This window comes from Camponotus vicinus, unplaced genomic scaffold (assembly GCF_025532165.1).
Source record: "Camponotus vicinus isolate PSW18456_S1 unplaced genomic scaffold, iyCamVici1.0 SCAF_11, whole genome shotgun sequence".
Classification (NCBI taxonomy): Eukaryota; Metazoa; Arthropoda; class Insecta; order Hymenoptera; family Formicidae; genus Camponotus; species Camponotus vicinus.
In genome coordinates, this window is record NW_028141947.1 from 14896889 (window position 1) to 14914901 (window position 18013).

General features: G+C 32.9%; 3 protein-coding genes across 14 annotated transcripts in view; 1 reads left to right on the forward strand and 2 right to left on the reverse strand.

The window, feature by feature from the left end:
* The window catches only part of Fng (Fringe glycosyltransferase), an 82160-nt gene extending 81213 nt beyond the window's left edge, over positions 1-947 (reverse strand). Inside the window, exon 1 of the mRNA XM_083083129.1 lies at positions 844-947. The gene's annotated coding sequence lies outside the window, so the exon portion shown is untranslated. The remainder of the gene's footprint in view (positions 1-843) is intronic.
* On the reverse strand, positions 849-13730 carry L(3)mbt (lethal (3) malignant brain tumor). Of its 9 annotated transcripts, XM_083083097.1 has the most exons (18): positions 13475-13727; positions 13288-13367; positions 11405-11881; positions 8191-8395; positions 6942-7233; positions 6583-6819; positions 5863-6482; positions 5535-5691; positions 5284-5455; positions 5028-5202; positions 4722-4920; positions 4187-4642; positions 3911-4100; positions 3654-3775; positions 3192-3570; positions 3033-3107; positions 2638-2950; positions 1861-2524 (listed from the first exon to the last, which is right to left on the reverse strand). In XM_083083097.1, exons 4-18 carry the CDS (start codon positions 8392-8394, stop codon positions 2399-2401), a joined length of 3717 nt encoding a protein of 1238 aa, XP_082939223.1. In that variant the 5' UTR covers position 8395; positions 11405-11881; positions 13288-13367; positions 13475-13727; the 3' UTR covers positions 1861-2398. The 9 variants fall into 9 exon arrangements, 8 of the variants coding, with proteins under 8 accessions (XP_082939223.1, XP_082939220.1, XP_082939227.1 ...); XR_014435838.1 differs by lacking the exons at positions 11405-11881; positions 13288-13367; positions 13475-13727 and adding exons at positions 849-948; positions 8864-9999 and having other exon boundaries at positions 2300-2524; XM_083083094.1 differs by lacking the exon at positions 11405-11881 and having other exon boundaries at positions 13475-13730.
* A 422-nt stretch (positions 13731-14152) lies between these two features.
* Positions 14153-17881, forward strand: LOC145962175 (protein-L-isoaspartate O-methyltransferase domain-containing protein 1). 4 transcript variants are annotated; one of them, XM_083083120.1, is made up of 6 exons: positions 14153-14426; positions 14660-14718; positions 15400-15728; positions 15806-15940; positions 16061-16312; positions 16404-17881. In XM_083083120.1, the coding sequence occupies exons 3-6, from the start codon at positions 15422-15424 to the stop codon at positions 17372-17374; spliced, it is 1665 nt and encodes a 554-aa protein (XP_082939246.1). In that variant the 5' UTR covers positions 14153-14426; positions 14660-14718; positions 15400-15421; the 3' UTR covers positions 17375-17881. The 4 variants fall into 4 exon arrangements, with proteins under 4 accessions (XP_082939246.1, XP_082939247.1, XP_082939245.1 ...); XM_083083121.1 differs by lacking the exon at positions 14660-14718 and having other exon boundaries at positions 14153-14335; XM_083083119.1 differs by lacking the exon at positions 14660-14718 and having other exon boundaries at positions 14154-14426.
* The last annotated feature ends 132 nt before the right edge of the window (positions 17882-18013 follow it).

Here is an 18013-nt window from a genome sequence, read left to right on the forward strand (position 1 = left end):
TAAAATCCTCCAAATTAATATTTATATACAAATAGAATGTATCTTAAATTCTTGTGTTTCCAAACAATAACTTCTATTTTAAATTTTTCTTGTAAATCACAAGTATTTCTTTAATCGAGAACATCATAGTGTTGTCAATTTGATTTTAACAAACTTGATAATATCAAGAAAATTTTGAATAATTGAATATAGCAATCTTTCTCAAAGTACTGGTGTATGTGTATAATTATAAAATGTATATTATTATTATAAAAATATTAATTATTGTTTAATACAAATAGTAGTCTTAAAAAGTAAAATTTTCTACTATGTACATGTGTAAGAACGCTATAAAAAATATTTAATTTATATAATATTCTGATGTAATATATATATAGTAATAACTGTAGAAAATTTGTTTGTTAAAAAATAATAGTATTTTTACAAGATATTAATAAATTAAATATTTTTTACAACTGCCTGCATAGTAGCTTAACTTTACAAATTTTTATAAGTAATCTTCCGATTGCTCCAATTTAATAAAAATTAAACATTAATGATTATTAATATATGATAAATATACTTTACATATATATAAATATACAAATAATGTATTTATCATACACATACACAAATATATTATATATATATATCGCATCGTATCGGAACTCAATCAAATAATACAGAGCAGCAGTAGATAATAAACCTTCAGTCGAACACTTACTCAGAAAAAATTCATTGTTAATATTTACAAAGATATGTCGAATATCAATATTCATCTTAACACGGTACACATTGAAAAAAATATAATTGATTATTCAATTTTTTCTATTAAGATTTTATAAAGTAAAATTTTGTAACTACCAAATGGACTCGGTGTGTGTCTAGGAATAATTCAAGATCCTTGATATATCTGTTCGTCGGTAACTTCGCAGTAATGAATAATATATATTGTCCATAGATTTAGTCCTATGAAAAAGATACGCAAGTTTAATATATTATATTGATTAGAATAATCACGGAATATATTATTTGATAATAGCAGTATAAGACAAAAATATTCGTGGAAATATTTCGTGAAAATATATAGATAAAAAAATAATATTGCTTCAGACACACATGTATATGGAATGTAAAGATTTTTATTCTGTTGACTACTAATTGAATTAAATATATTATTAAAATATAATTATATTAGCAATTTCAAAATATTTTTAGTAAATAAAAATGCAAAACACATGTCAACGCGATTAATTATATGATAATGATATATTTTCAACGATATTATTTACAATTGCATTTTTACTATCGGCGACGAAATAACGAAACAAAATAAAATTTCGATTAATTCCAGACAAACAAAAACGAATTATTGACATCGATATCATAATAGTGTATGACAATTTTACGCGTGTTTAATATAGCGAAACAACAAATATATCACTTTATATTCTTATCAATTTTTCGCGTAAGATTCAGTTTTAAAATTATAACAATCATGAGAAATACAGAATCTATAATCTATCACGTTCCGAGATCGACTGCGACTTGAAAGAGCAATATTGCGATTCTCAAAATATCGAAACGCATCGACGTAATGCAAACTAAAATCACAATACATACACAACCCATATATATAACTTTGTTCTTTGTAGTTGCATGTCTTTATCTTTCTTTTTTTCCCCTCTGAAAGACTTAATATATTATCTACTTTATCTCGAGTACAGAAAGATTAACATAGCACATGTATTTATAAAGAATAAATCTATTTATTCGACGTAAAAAATCGAAATATCTCAGACATAATGTTTAAATTTCCCTTTTATGTCTTTTTTTTAAATAAAATAAATTTGATTAAACTTAGAAATATATGCAGCATGATTAGGTGGAAAGGTTGCATAAGTATTTTATTACAATACTTAATGATTAAAACAATATTTACATTTGTACACGATTCACAATACACTTATTTTATAAGAAAAATTTGTCATATATGATTGTAAGTACTTATGAGCAATGCATGATTCTGAATTATCATACATATCGCAATTGACAGAACTGATATACAAAACTGCCAAATTAAACATACATCATATGTATCAAATAAAACATACATTATATAAGTATTTTCGCTTTTGCAATAAATTTTTTTTTTTTCAGATTTCGATTTAGATAAAATAAATATTTCAGAACTGTTTAACCAGGTGTTTATGTTACGCTCACGTTTTTCTCTCATTCGTTTCCAGCTTGCTCATTGGCATTACATTGAAAAAGCGACACAGTTCTGAAATTTTTTTGCAAAAAATTTATATTGTGTTACCTTTTTATTAATGTTTTAAATAGGCGATATATCTCATCATAATAGCTGCCATATTCCATGATTCGCCAGTCAATAACACATGCTTTGCTCATGCACAATTCATGATGCTTTCTGACGTAATAAAACTATACTATTATACAACTTAATTGCAGGCCCAAGTCGTAGACACAATACTGATACCAAGTCCTCTTGTGTCAACATTAAAAATGCTTCGCCATCAATATTCTGCAATGCGGTAATATGAAATAATATATGTATAAAATAATAAATATGTATGTGTAACATGTCTTAAATAGTTAACAAAGTTATTGTACTGCATTTGCAGTATTAAAACTTACGTGCTGTCTAAAAACATTCCCAGCTTCTGCACAATTAGGCATACTCTGTATAAATTTAATCACTTCTTCATTAGACCATCTTCGTGGATTTGTGGTCTGCCTTGCTACTATTCTATTTAAAGCATTGCTATGTTTCGCCCATACATGTGGTGCATTTGGCAATGGATTATATCCAGGATTATATACAGATTGATACAATTCTTTACGCAATTGCTTATCTGGCATATTTGCAGCATATGGGACAGGATTCCAATGTAGATCATTATATGTAATATTGGAAACGGAAAACAAAGAGTCTTCCGAAATTGGATGTCTAAAATTTAATGTTAAATTATAATTTTATATAAATATAAATATAGAGAAATAAGGAAAAAATCAATATTTTTCCAACAAACCTTTTTTTTCGTTTTCTCGAAACTTCATCATCATCCGTTTGCCCATCACTATGCAGATGTTTAGATTTGCTCGATCTATGAAACAAAAATATCAATAAATAATATTTATTTCATTCAACATATATTCATATTAATTTCATTTCGTTATATTCAACATACTTTTCTGAATTTTCTGATCTATTTTCAAATTTATCGTTCTTATCGGATAAATCTCCATCTTCCTGTTTAATTTCCTTATCAATTATCAATAACCTTTCATCTGTGAACAAAAGTTTATCAGATTTTTCACACTTTTCCATCTTTATTTTATCAGTCTTCTCTAGTTTTGGTTTTTCCTGTATTTCCTCCTCAAAATCATAGGTTTCGTGTCTTGATGAACTAAGTCTATCAGGCATCTGTACCGATTTATTTAGATTTTGAAGAGAGTACGGACAACCGGATGCCGAGTTATGTGTTGCAAATTTAGGTCCCTTTACATGTCCTATACCTCGACAACCATATGTACCGCATTCCGGTCGATCATTCAAATTATCAGGCGCTACGCAATAACAAAATAAATCAATAATATTGCATAAATTAGAATATTTTGTAATACATATGCAAAATAAAATGAATATTTACTAAGTGGTGGTTCCAATGGATGACCAGTTTTCGAACACCAGCCCACAGGATGAATATCAGGTGAATCATCATCAACCCAATAGGCATGAGTTTCAGGCCAACCATCGAATCTTATTTTCAACCTATATATCAAAAGTATGTAATTATTATTACGTGAAATAGAAAATAATAATATAAATATATAGATATATAGATATATATAGATATAAATATATAGATATAAATATATAGATATATTATATGTGATTGATACAAACTGGTGATCTTTCACATCTTCAACTGTTGCCACTCTAATTAATTGAGGGACACGTTTGTCCACCGCTTCTAGTTTCATGCCACGTTTGAATGCACAAGGTGGTCGTTGTTTGAACGCCCTAGATGGTGCAGCCGTTGTACAGGTTTCTCTCAAGTATGCATCCCAGGTGAAAGATTTGGAATCTTTATAATCTAATTGCATTATAATTATATTTATTTACACATTCAATTATATATAAGAAAATATAAACGAATTATATTAATTTCAAATTTCTTACTATTTGGTGGCAACAAGGCATGTCCATTGTGATGAGACCATCCTACAGGATGAATATACGGTGAACTGGCATCGGCCCAGTAATCATACACTTCATCCCAGGAATCAAAATGGACCAATATTCGGGAATCCATCAGACCTGCTATGCTAGCAACACAAAGTGCTGAAGAATGCTTTCTATCTATTGCTTCCAATTTCATGCCCACCCGAAAACCCGTAGGAAAGACAGTTTGCAGCACGCTTTTATTTGGAAATATATTCTTTGCTGCCGCAGTCGCTTTACAAATTTTTAGGTACGCATTCCAATTAAAATTGCCAGTTACGTAACCTTTTGGTGGATCTAACTTTTTGCCATTTTTTTCAGCCCAACCAGCAGGAAATATATTCATACTATCCGCATTTACCCAGAAATCATAATTTTCTGGATAACCATCGAAATGCAGACGCATTCTATAACCTACATATTATACATCATTCATTATAGAGATTTCATATTATTATACTACATTATGTACATATCATCTCTAACAACTCACCTACAATCTCAACAACAGTTAAAACACAATATCGAGAAGGACGTTCCGGATCTATACCTTCTAACTTCATCCCAACTCTAAAATGATTTTTACTATAGGGAAAAGGATCCTTGAATAACTTAACTGGTGCTGCTTTTGCTTTACAATGTTCAAGATATTTTGGCCATGAAAAACCCAATTTTCCTCTTTGCCATGGATACTATATAAAACAAGATTTGGAAAGTGTTAATTATGTTTTAATTTTTAACGTAATAATTCAATTTAGTAATTTAACTACTAATATGTAAATCTACATTTAATTCCTACCTTGGATTCTGGCGAATCTCCTTGGCTCTCATCGTCTATACCTACAATAGTGTCTTTTTCATCATCCGTTTCCGACTTTGCCTTATCCAATGTCTTTTCATCAGACTTCTCATCCATATCCTTTGATAATTGTTCTTGTAATAATCTCTTGCGTTTCTTTTTCATGCGTATTTCTCTATAAATAATAAAAATTTATATAAAACTTGTCTTCATAGTTATTCTATATTATTAATATTTTCATATACACAATGCATACTTCAGATCCTTTTCTTTTCGATTTATGGGTTGTTTTTTAGCTTCTATTATCTCTGTGCAGGAAGGACTACATGATATCGGACTTTCAAATTCAGCAGCCAATCCATAACATCCACAAGCTTCGCAATGATACATTGTGTCTGCAGATACCGATCTGGATTTTCTATCATCAGCTAAATCAATTGTATTCTATTAGTCATATAATATAAATATTTATATTCAAATCATGGAGATGTATTATTTTTTACTTACCTTTTTTCTCCAGGTTAGTATTATTAACAATCCCTGGATTAGATTTTGAAGAATTTTGCGTCAAACATACATTTTCTTTATCACCAATACCATCTTTGTTTTGTTTGCTTTCATCTTCTTCTACTACTTCCATAATTCCAAATTCATTCATACGAAACTAAATCAATAATAAATAAATTATTTATGCATACATATACATCTAAGAATATTTGAATGTGGCAAAAATATTAAAATGCTCATAAAATAGTATGACAAATATTTAATTTTTTATTTTAAATATATGCTAATCAATGTTTTTCATTAATATTATTTTATATTATTCTTTTACCTGTAAATTACTTCCAGGTAAAGTACCAACACCATCCTTCCAGTCTAAAACTTTCGTTGCATCAAAATTAGTATTATTTTGATTCAAAGTATTTAATTGTTCTTTTATGTCATCATGATTATTACTCTTTGCTTCATTCTTATTGTCTGACATTGTTTCAACATTACAATTCGTCGGAGTTTTAATAATTTCTATTTTTATATCGTCATCCATATTTGTATTGAGTTTTGACATTTTATCCTCACTAGGAACAACTTTTATCAATGTAATATCGTCATCATTTTGAACCTTCTTATCTTTGTCCTGTTCAGATTCTGGACTGCTCAATGCATAATTAGTATCAACCAGACTGTCTTGAGATTTCGTAATATTCTGCTTTTTCATTCGTTTTTCAGCAGAACCTCGTAATATATTACTAATTGTCTTTTTCCGTTTTTCCGGCGGATTGTCTTCCTTCTTTGGAATAGGCGTGATAACAGCTGAATCTGGATTTTCAGTAATTTTTATACTATCTATAGAATTAGAATTGCCTTTGTTTGCATTTAAAAGGCTCATTTTTGCTATCGGATGTAACGGTGGAGGATGTGTCGTTGAATTCGTCGTTTTAGATTCGCGTAACACTAAAATTGAAAGTGCAATAAAAAAATTATATCTTCTATTTTAATATACTATATATATAATATGCTATATAATATTATTAAGAAAAATTTATGTATATACCTGTTATGGTTCCTTTGCTTTCTGTACTAAGCTGACCATTATTTATTTTTAAATTAAACATGCTGGGTTTTGTTGTACCACTTTGCTGGGGAATGTTTACTGGCAATAATAAGTTCGCCATATGTTTAGAAGTTTGACTCTGACCGCTTGTGGTACTTGTTGATGTTTGAGCTAATTGAGATATTACTGGAGTAATTACTAATTTTGGCTTGGATATTTGAGTCGACGTTAGAGCACCTAAAATATAACATTAAATATGCAAATATTATTACATATATTTGTCTTTCTCTATTATATAAATTGACAAGTTGCACAAAGCAGTTCTATTTTAAAATTTATAGAATGTAGGAATTCATCACCTGCTGGAATAACAACAGATTCTCGTGATTTATTAGGTTTAATGAGGGTTCCCAGATATGCGAATGTATGCTTTCCTACTTGTGCATTGGTTTGACTTCCTTGAGTTGTACTTAGGGGCACTATCTGAGCAGTGGAAGTTGACTTTCTAAGTACAATATGTTTTTGAGACTGTGAAGTTGCTACGGTATTCACAGTATTTATCGGTCGATGTATTACAATATGTTGTTTACTTTGAGACGTAGCCACCTGTCCTGATCCCTGTATAAACACTTTATTTTGTCCAGTCACAATCTAGAATAAAAATTGATTTTAAATTACAAGTGTGAATACGCTATAAGTGTAAACTTGCTATTTAAAGTTAACTTGAAAGAAATAAAAGTTAGAATCTTTCTTGAAACTTATATTTATGATTACTTTTACTTATGAATATATTGAGAAATTTTATATATATAAAATATATATATATATATATATATATATATATATTTCAATACACTCATAGATAGAAAAAACTTCTGTATAATTCCTCATATTAACTATAAACATTTTAACACACATAACTGTAATATTTTAAACTAATTAACATTTATTTCTTCTGCCAATGTATTCAGCAACATAAATAGGACATAACAGATATATAAGCAAACAAATATATAAGCAATAGGAAAATTTAATAATTACAGATATTTAAATATTTTTTATTAAATATAATTTTGTTTAAATATACATTTTTAATTTAAAAAATGAATTTTATGTGTACTTTTTTGTGAGAGTTTCACTGCAATGTCTCTGTTGGCCAACCAAATCTATATTTACTATGAAAAGATGCACCACATATATACACTCTACTATCACTTGCACATGGAATCTAATAAGACTGCAAGATATATATGTACACTAAGCATGAGTTATATTTAGTACTGTCACATTTTCTTCCAGAAATATGTATAAATGTAACATAATGCAAATCATTGAATTATTTTTTTATTTAAAGGTTTAATTAATCCTAAAAAATTTGATTAACTTTAAAACTTTAATTCTAGGTTATTAAGAATAATTAGATTATGTATCCTTTTGTTTCTCTATATAACACATTCTATTAAAATGCTTATATAAGATATGTGTTATAAATATTGATATAATTTACGTAGAAAGGCTCTCTATCTCTATTTACAATACAAATTAGAGAAAAAGGAAAGCTAATATTAAATAAGATGCGCACACATTGTATACCCTTCAAATAATTACCTGATTATTAACTGGATTAATAATGGCAGTAAGTTGGGTACTAGGTGAAACAAGGGTTTGATTTGCATTTGTTGATTGGGTAGAACGTAATTTATTTTGTTGAATATACAGCAAAGGCATTACGGGCGTTGTTGAGCCATCCCTCTGCTGCGTCTCTGCACTACTATTCTCATCTATATCGTCTACTACTATTTCTTCTTCCATTCTGTTAACAAAGAGGACAATAAAATTGTTTCATAACTGAGCCTTAGATTATGAAACTGATCTATTTTGTAAATTACTACTATACAATTAACAGAATACCCTTTCACATATTTAACTCAGGAAGGAGAAATACATGTAAAACATGTAAAACAAATACTTTTTCTTTTATAAATCAGCAAATTAATATGTAAAACACTATTTCAAGAAAAATTGTTTAAATTTTATTCTATTAATGAAAGAAAATGTTTTTTACGTTTATTTAAAACATGAAAATTGAAAAAATATATTTAAATAAAATTATATCTAATGGTTTAATAAAATTACACAAATGTAGATTAAAGTTTCATCTTACTGTAAAATAAATAGAAATATGTTTTCCTATCTAATCTTAATAAATAAATCATATGCCAGATGAAATACATGTGATGCATTTGTTCAAAGAGCCCAGTATAGATGCAATTTTACAAACCTAGTGCACATAGTGTTTATCATCGACATATCGCGTCGTTATATAATTCGCGGAATAATCGAAAAAAATAAAATAAAAAGAAATTCCCCTTTCGTAAAAAACACGATACAGTCACGGGCAATATCGTAATTAAATTCCACCATACGCGAATTTTGCTGATTAATAAAATTCGATGCACTCAAGTCCCGAGACCAGACGCGATTTAAATGGCGCGCCGAACTACATCACAGCCGAATAGCACAGCAGTCATTACTTGAAACGCTTTTCACGCTTTGAAATTCACCGTAGACACGAACGGTGGCGAGTTTCGCGCCTCTTGCACGATAAGGGATATTCGTCTCTCGCGATACCGGAAGAAAGCGGCCCATCGCGCCCGGTACTTTTAGCTATTCAAATACTTTTGCGAAATCCGTGCCCATCGCGCACCGCGACCTGGCTCGTCGATGAAGGAGGCAACGCGCGTACTCGCGACACTTTTGTCGGAATAATCGGAATCTCCCGACGAAATGACGGGGGTGCACGCGAATCACCGTCCACGGTCGACGTTTTTCCAACGCGACGAACGACGGATAAATCGGTTCACTCGACCCGCGCACTTTTTAACAAAAATTCTCGCACATCTTTTGAGCGTTCGAGCCTTCGTTACAACGACAGCTACGTCCCCATAGGCCGGACGTGCGGTGGCGACGACGCGGCGAGTCGCTTCCCATTGGCTGTCGCGAACGGCACGGCGAACGGGTGCAGCCGCGGCGGCCAATCGCGCGCCATCAGCACCACCAACGATGCTCCCTGTCGCGAGTTTTTCCGACTTTTTTCAAATTTAGGAAATTGCGAATCCCCCTCATATCGTCTCGCGATTGCCGATCGCGCGGATCGATATTACGTCGACATCGCGCGTTATTAATTGTCGAGGAAACGTGCCGTTTTTTGTAAGAAAGCATCTCGGGACTCCGCCTCCCGCGCTATGCTTTATGAAAAAAAAGAACTATGAGAGAGAAATGGCATTGGCACTTTGCGAATGTCAGCGTGCACGGTTAAAATTCATTCCGGACAGTATCTTCCCGAATTTATGCGATAGTCACGTTGTGTGTCCGATAAAGTAACCAAGATACTGATGGAGATTACGTGTTCGGGAATGGAATTCTTGATACCTATATATATACGTATCGCCGTTGAACCGACGCATTACACCGCGTTTTCAAATATCAGCTGATTACGCGATTGACTAGCACGCGATCAATGAAACACGTGAATTTCGAGTTTATAGACGCTGAAACCGATTTGAAATCGATACTCTTTCGAATAGATTTCGTAATAAATGTACTCTATTACCGTGCCTTTTCTGCATTCTCTCATACTCTCTAGAAATTGAACGAATGTATCCTCGTGTGTGTTATATCTCTTGAAGTGAGGACGAAATAAAACGTGGCGCAAGTACGTTGCTGTCGAATGTGCTCCAAACTTTCTAAACTTTTACAAAATTGTCCATTATTATTCGCACTATCTCGCTAGAACTCACCAAAACGTATCAATTAATATTGCGCTCTAACTGTTATGGGGCATTTGTAGCGACACTCGAAGTGCAAAAAGTGTAACTCGAAGGAACACATCTTACGTACTGTAATATACACATACGCATGTAAGCAACAAATGTGGCATCTTTTATCTTATTGTTAGATTCGTGATTGGTCAATTTCTCTGTACAGGTTGAGATGTAAATCTATGCAAATCCATCTAAATAGAACAATAACAGCGACGATAACATATGCAAGATATGTAGTTTATCATACGAAGCCGTATTAGATGTTCTCATTAAAATTATAAGGCCATTAATTTTAATCACAAGGATATTAGTCTTTTTTTCACGCTGCTAGATTCGTTCTTTCTTTAAATTTCTTTTGTTTCTTTCTTTCAACCCTTCCTACAAAAGTACAAAGTACCAAACTCTTTTCTGTGCACTTATTAACGCTACATTGACGCTATAGTATTCATCGATAAGTTTTATTTTAGTTAATGAAAAATATTATCCATGATAACATCAACGACGGTTCGGTGCGTCTTTATTCATTCTGGACGATCAAATGATGGATAAGATGTAAAATCATATCAATTTTTCTTGTTTTTCGAATCCGCTCACGGCGACATAGATATTATACGATCGATATTCGTTGCACGGTCTGCTTGTGTTTTAAAGATGATATCAAAGCGCGACTTATAACCGCATTCGGCGTGTATGAAAGATTAAATGTAAGACCGAAAAAAAAAAAGAAATAATGACGTGCGTTCGATCGAAAAAGACATAAAAGTAATGGTAGACTAGTTTCACATTATTCAAGGCCAATATACAACTGTTACGAAAAAGTGATACACTTGAAATAATATATCGCACACGAGTAAAAATATATCTACGCTTACCAATTCCGTATAGACATGTAGTTCCTCGCTTAAAGAGCAATTGATTGTACGGTAGATTATACAATGCAATATTAAATTAACTAATAAAAATATATAATTTTAGATTTTTTTTTAAGCAGCACTCACCCGATGCACACGAATTAATTATGATGCGTTCAAGATGGAAATATCCAAAGCGGAAGCGGAAGCCGTGTTATTAACATCGATACGAGGTCTGTTCGTTTTGCTAACACTTTCTACAGTCGGGTTCTTCACCTTCTTTCCCTCTCTTACTAACGAATAACCTATTGTAATAGACCGAGCGTCTTTCATGTCAGGGATACTTTGATGGTAAAGTGGACGTAGGCAAAAAAAATAATGACATTTCTCTCTTATGCGCTTGCGCAGTAACATCGTGAAACGTTCCATTTGCACGATTGGACACCTCTCCATTTATTTTCTTTCGTTCTTTGAGTCTCAATCTACTCTTACCATAGTTTATGGTCGAAAACCAAAATATCTACCCACGTGAGTTGCATCAATTTTGATACACTCGGAGCATGCGCATCGTGTCTAGGTATTCGTGCATCATGACTCACAGAATTTCATCTTTCAATTTGGCATCTATAAATATTTAATACATGTTGGATTGAAAAATAAGTAATAGCTGCTGTATATAATATTAAATCAATAAACAAAAATATAGTTTCAACTTGTCCAACTAACAATTACGATGTACGAATACTTGGACAGAGTTTGCAGACGGTTCAAAATGTTCGAATACGCCTGAAATTGATGTACCTAACTTGACTTGAGATAGCATGGCGCGAGACAATTCCGTTTCTTGTGATATCGATATATGTAAATCAAAAGGGAATGCTTTCTGATTCTAACTATATATATCTATATATGTTGCAAAATATATATATCGCTTGGATAATCGAACAACTTGGTGCATAGTAGTTAGGCGAGCAAATCATCGAGGAAGTTCGAGTTATTTCCGTCGTAAAGATTTAACGATTTCTCTAAATTTCCGCCAATCGATACTTTTCTTGACGATGCACGTAATATATGACAGATGCGTCAGCTGATTACACTTTTAGATGCGAAAGAGATCATTTTCATTGTTCTTGCACAGTTAAAACTCGCGCTTTAACCTCCAAGGAAAATGTCGTCGCATGCAATTTATACATAATGTATTTGTAAAGCATCGAAACGAGCCAAAAGCAATAATACCGTGATAAATGTTTCGAATATATATTTTCCGCGTAATTCGATCTTAATTTTGACAAAGTTAAATCGATAACTGTGTCATAATTCGACACATACACACACACACACACACATATAACATTAAATTACACTTACTTAAATTAGGTATACTTTGTAACGCATAATAAGATGATATAAACATGAATAAGGAATGATAAAATAATTTATATATGTGTGAGAGCAAATTCATCATTTAATTAGTAACTTTTCGAAAAACAAATAAATTGACAGTTTGCAAACGTTATACGCAAAAAAGGCTGCAATTTGCATGGCGTGTCATAAAGCAACGCAAAAGTGCAAAAAAATGGTTTCTTAGATGTATAAAGGATATTTTCGTACTATGTGTATAAAAAATATTTATTTATTAAATCCTTCGGATACTTATGTCAATGGAAATCTAAAATCTCTCGTATCGCGAAAAGCAGCAAAGTTTAGCGAAAAGTTCGAAAGGTGTAAAATGTTGACGTATTACTCGAGTGACGAATCGCGGTACAAAAATATAAATGCATATGATTATCGCGACATCTAAATTAAACGTAACGTGTGTTCGAGCGCGATCGAGCAAATTGTGCCAAATGAAAAAAAGAATCCCATCGCGAACGACCCTCACGTTCAGACATACGCAAAGTGTAAATGCATGACGTTACATTTCCACACGTGTCGCGTTGGATTCACAACCGCGCTTGCACCTTCCGCGTGTGTATCATCAACGATTGTAACAGGCTCTCGTATCACATATACTTTTGTGGTATACTTACTAGAGAGAACGAGTATATCGGTCTAAGGGAAGGAGCGACGATTTTAGCAACACACGCTTTCGGAGAGCAATCACAAAAGACTGCGAACAATTCCAAGTAACAGATAATGCTCCATGAGTACGATTAACAATTTTACATGCCGACGACGCGTTACATACGTAGAAAATTGTACGAATGCAGAACTCACGTTTTAAAGCTGTCCTTTGGAGGCCATCATATCATACGAGCTAAGGAACACTGTCAATGTACGGTGTGGGTGAATGGACGCGATCCACTTGACGTTTTCGAATGTTCCCAACTTGTACGTTTTCATATAGCGTAGGTCTACGGGGTCCAAATAGAGCGGTTAAAATTACTCTTCGAAGCACTTGTAACGTCAACTGAACCGCAGCATCCAATAACGCCGGATGAAGAAAAGTCTCGCATGCGCAATAACACACAGCCGCTTGTCTCCTCTCAATTGCAAATGTACAATACTTTTTTTTTGTCAGAAACATTATAGACTCCTTTCTCGACAATGTTAATATAAATAGCTAAAAGAATTATCAATTATATAAGAGATGATATAATTACCAAAATTTGTTGTCTGTAATCAACCTTATTAGCTTAAATATCGAGTGACAAAAGATCAATCCGAGTTGACAAACGATAACCTGAAGACAATATTTGCATCCTTTTTAATTGCAACGTATTAATTCGGCGCATATAATTAAAAATTCACAGTCTAACGAAATTTTACGAAGCCCGAAGGGGGGCTAATTGAAGAGCGTTGACATTACCGACTGTTCGACGCTGTAGTTGACGGTAATTCCGCGCGAGGGCGCTAGTGCAGCCGTAACATCCCGTTATAACTTTTGTCCACTGGCGTAGGAGCGTCCATCAGTCGCTCGGTTTGTTTTGTAGTATCAGCTGATGGACTTGATGAACCTTTCGCGTTATAAAAACACAAGTTCCACCGCGGAGGCCGTTCTAGTGCATTCCATGGCAGTACGTCGTGTCGTGTCGTCAACGTCGTAATATGCCAACAACGTTCTCCATCGCTAACAAAGTAATAGCATCGAGACAGAGTTTTTTCCGCTTTGACCACTCGTCGTCTCCATATTATCCGCTATCATCGTCGAATTTGAGTTTTCAGTGTGGTAATGCCCGTTATCTAACTTTCTAATTAACGACAACGTGTCGTGTCGCTACGTGTTACGTAGCTTTAATCCTATACTACTTGTACCTATAGATATAACGTAACGCGTTAAGCGTCAGCGACATCCTTGTGTTGGGAAATTTATAAAATAGGCATACATTGCCAAAAATGCTTAAACGCGTTCCCTCACTTCGTGTCACTTTGTTCATCTACTATTAAAATCGTTACTTGCAGGTTCGCTCGGGATTATTCGATACGAGAGAGAGAGAGAAAGAGAGGCGCGAGACGTTATCGTAAATAAACATAAGTTTATATCTCGTGTGATTTTTCTCGTCTTGTACCACGGGCTTATTGTTTTATTCGTCATTTTGAGGTGGACAAGCCGCGATGTCGCATCGTCAGATTGTTAAAAATAATCGAATGATTAGGAAATTAAGTTAGATTGTTACAACGATAGTGTAATAATGTTAATGTTAATATATCGACGTGACTTTCATATTATTCATAATTAATGTTTCATATGTGTACTTTGACCTGAAGCTATTTTTAAAGCCGAGTCTGTGTGTGTGTAGGTTTAATTATTTTCTAGTATTTGAAAAATATATCGTAAATACAATTAAAGTGACTTATTGTTATATAAATCATAGAGAATGTTTGAGCAAAAATCTTGCTAATGCGCTAGGTCTATTCGAATTAGAGTTCTAATTACTTCCGAGTCACTACTTTTATATGTGAGTACTATCTTATATAAAAGGTTATGCCCTGGGTACATAATATCACACAAATGCGTATAAATATAATTTCCTTATTACGTACTTTGATAAATAATTTTTTATCAGTTTCTTATTTAGTTGCTGTTTTATCATAACAATTATATTATTTCAAAATCTGAAATCTTAATCTTTTTTATTTATACATTATATTTCTTTATTTTTTATAATAATTAATTGATACACTTATTCGATACATCATAGAACTCTTGATACTTCGATAAACATGGGAGGAGCTGTGAGCAGTGGACAAGACAATGATGAATTAGTAGATAATTTAATGGTATCTGGATATATCAGAACAAAGAAAGTAGAGCAAGTTTTTAGAGCTGTGGATAGAGCCGACTATGTCCTATCTTCTTGCCGAGAAGGCGCTTATAAAGATCTAGCATGGAAACATGGAAATATACATTTATCTGCTCCCTGCATATATAGCGAAGTATTGGAAGGACTCAGTTTAGAACCTGGTTTAAGTTTCCTAAATCTTGGATCAGGAACTGGCTACCTTAGTACAATGGCAGGATTAATATTACGTAAGAAAGTTGCTGTTTTAATATATATGCACTATATAATACATTGAATATATGTCATATTTTTATATCTTCTTTAGAACAACATGGAACTAATCATGGCATTGAATTACATGAAGATTGTTTAAAATATGCATACGAAAAATTGGAGGAATTCAAACAAAAGTCACTGGCTCTAAATGAATTTGATTTCTGTGAACCAATATTTATACAAGGTAAGATAAATAATAGATAAAATAAAGATAAATTAATAGATAAAATAAATAAGTAAATAATGTGTATAAACTTGTATCAAGTAATATATTAATTACATATAATAATGATATATCCAATAGGAAATTGTCTTAGTGTCATACCTGGTAGACAATATGACAGAGTATATTGTGGAGCAGGATGTCCCGAAAGTCACGAAGCATTTATTAAGCAATTTGTGCGTATTGGAGGTATATTAGTAATGCCTTACAAAGATGAATTGTTGCGTGTGCAAAGAATGGATGAGAATGTGTGGACGCAGTACACAATGCTTCCTGTATCGTTTGCAACTCTAGTCATACCTCCAGCCTCAGAACACAATTTATTTCACCTACGTATGTAATCTATATATTTCAGAGACTTATTATTCGTTGTTTATATGAAAAAGAGATATTTTATACTATTTTTCGATATTATATGTTGCAGCGGAATGCAACCCTTTACCTTTGCAAGAATTATGTCGTGGTAAGATTCGATATTATCTACGTCAAAATATCTGGCGTGAACATCCTGATCTCGAGACCGAGAAGCCTATAGTACCGGTACAGCAAAGACAAACTCCGCAACAACGTACTCTCAGACGTTTCGTAATTCCCATTTTTGAGGAATCCGATGAGGCCTTAACCGACGACGAACAGGAAATTGGACGAGCGCGTTTCTTATTGAATGCGCGTCTTGCTGACGCGCATCCTGGAGAAGCTATTACGACGACTCTGCAATTAGTACGAGCCGTCATACAACCGAATCAGAACGATAGTGAAGAAAATCAACGGGTTTTGAGAAACGTTAGCGAAGATACTCGTGACACCGCTATGACTACGAGTTTTCATGTACGTCAGCAAAGACGAAAATCATCCGTGAAGAATTCAGCTTCAAGTACAAGCACAGACGGCACAAGCGCCGCAGGTCACAGTTCCAGTACTGTGAATGCAGACATAAACGATAACAATAACGAGCAGGGCGAAAGAGATGCAGGAAAATCGACAACCGCGTATTCTAACATGAGTGACAGCGACAGTGACGCCGAGCAGGAGAACGCTTTCGTGCAACGCAAGAAAATCGCGAAACGCGAAAAGACGGATAGCGGTATAGTAGACGATATAAACTTTAGTAATGAGGACGGTAGTTCTAGCTCGAACACCAATCACTCCGATTCCGACATCACCGATACAACAGACACGGGTGACGCGATGGATTTAGTGCTGCCCGACACTTACAACTCTTGCAGAACTACATGCAGTTCTCGTTTGTCGAAAGACTCTACCTCCCGCAAGAATGCAACTGTTGTGCACTTTGTAGACAGTAACGCGTTCGCTGCTTACATGTGGGAAAAGATACAACAGTTACCATTGCCTTTTTCAATAAAACTGTACATGAACTATAATCGTAAGGTATAAGCGAATCACGTTATCCTCATTTAAAAAAGAATACATCACATTTATTATGTACCGGTTTTTTTCTTTCGTGTATGCATTTCACAGATTTGTATCCACAGCGAATACCATCGTCCTGAATAATGTTTTTAATAGGAACCCCTATCTCGTGTTATCATGTTTTGTGTATCTTATGATGCCACTTAATAGTTACTGATATACCTTATGCGGTTTACAGATAAGGAATCTTTGACATACGACCTTTTCAAATTATATTGAGTTATCCTACTGTCACTCCTACGTCCTACAATTTTTTTTGTTTGATGTTCTATTGATATTATTATTTTATTGATATTGATATTTTATTTAACAAGTAAATCTTATGTAACAAGTAAGAACAAAGTGTATATAAACAAAGTGTAAAATTAAGATAATTAGAAATAAGATTACTAGGAAGATTTTTTTAAGATATCCCAGTTGGTTACATATTGTTTGATATACTTTACAAAATAAATCGGCGCTAATAGGAAATGCGATGTTTTGCAAAATATTCGTACTTGAAAATTCAGTCAATTCTGAATAGCCGAGGATAATTGAGGAACATGATGTAAGAGAGTATATTAATATGTGTGGGAATAAATAATAATATAAGAGAGCATAAAT

Excerpts from the sequence above, each read along its gene's own strand:
- LOC145962175 (XM_083083120.1), top strand. The coding sequence starts at position 15,422 with ATGGGAGGAGCTGTGAGCAGTGGACAAGACAATGATGAATTAGTAGAT. Across the intron at positions 15,729-15,805 it reads AATGGCAGGATTAATATTAC|AACAACATGGAACTAATCAT; the intron begins GTAAGAAAGTTG and ends TATCTTCTTTAG. Across the intron at positions 16,313-16,403 it reads ACACAATTTATTTCACCTAC|CGGAATGCAACCCTTTACCT; the intron begins GTATGTAATCTA and ends TATATGTTGCAG.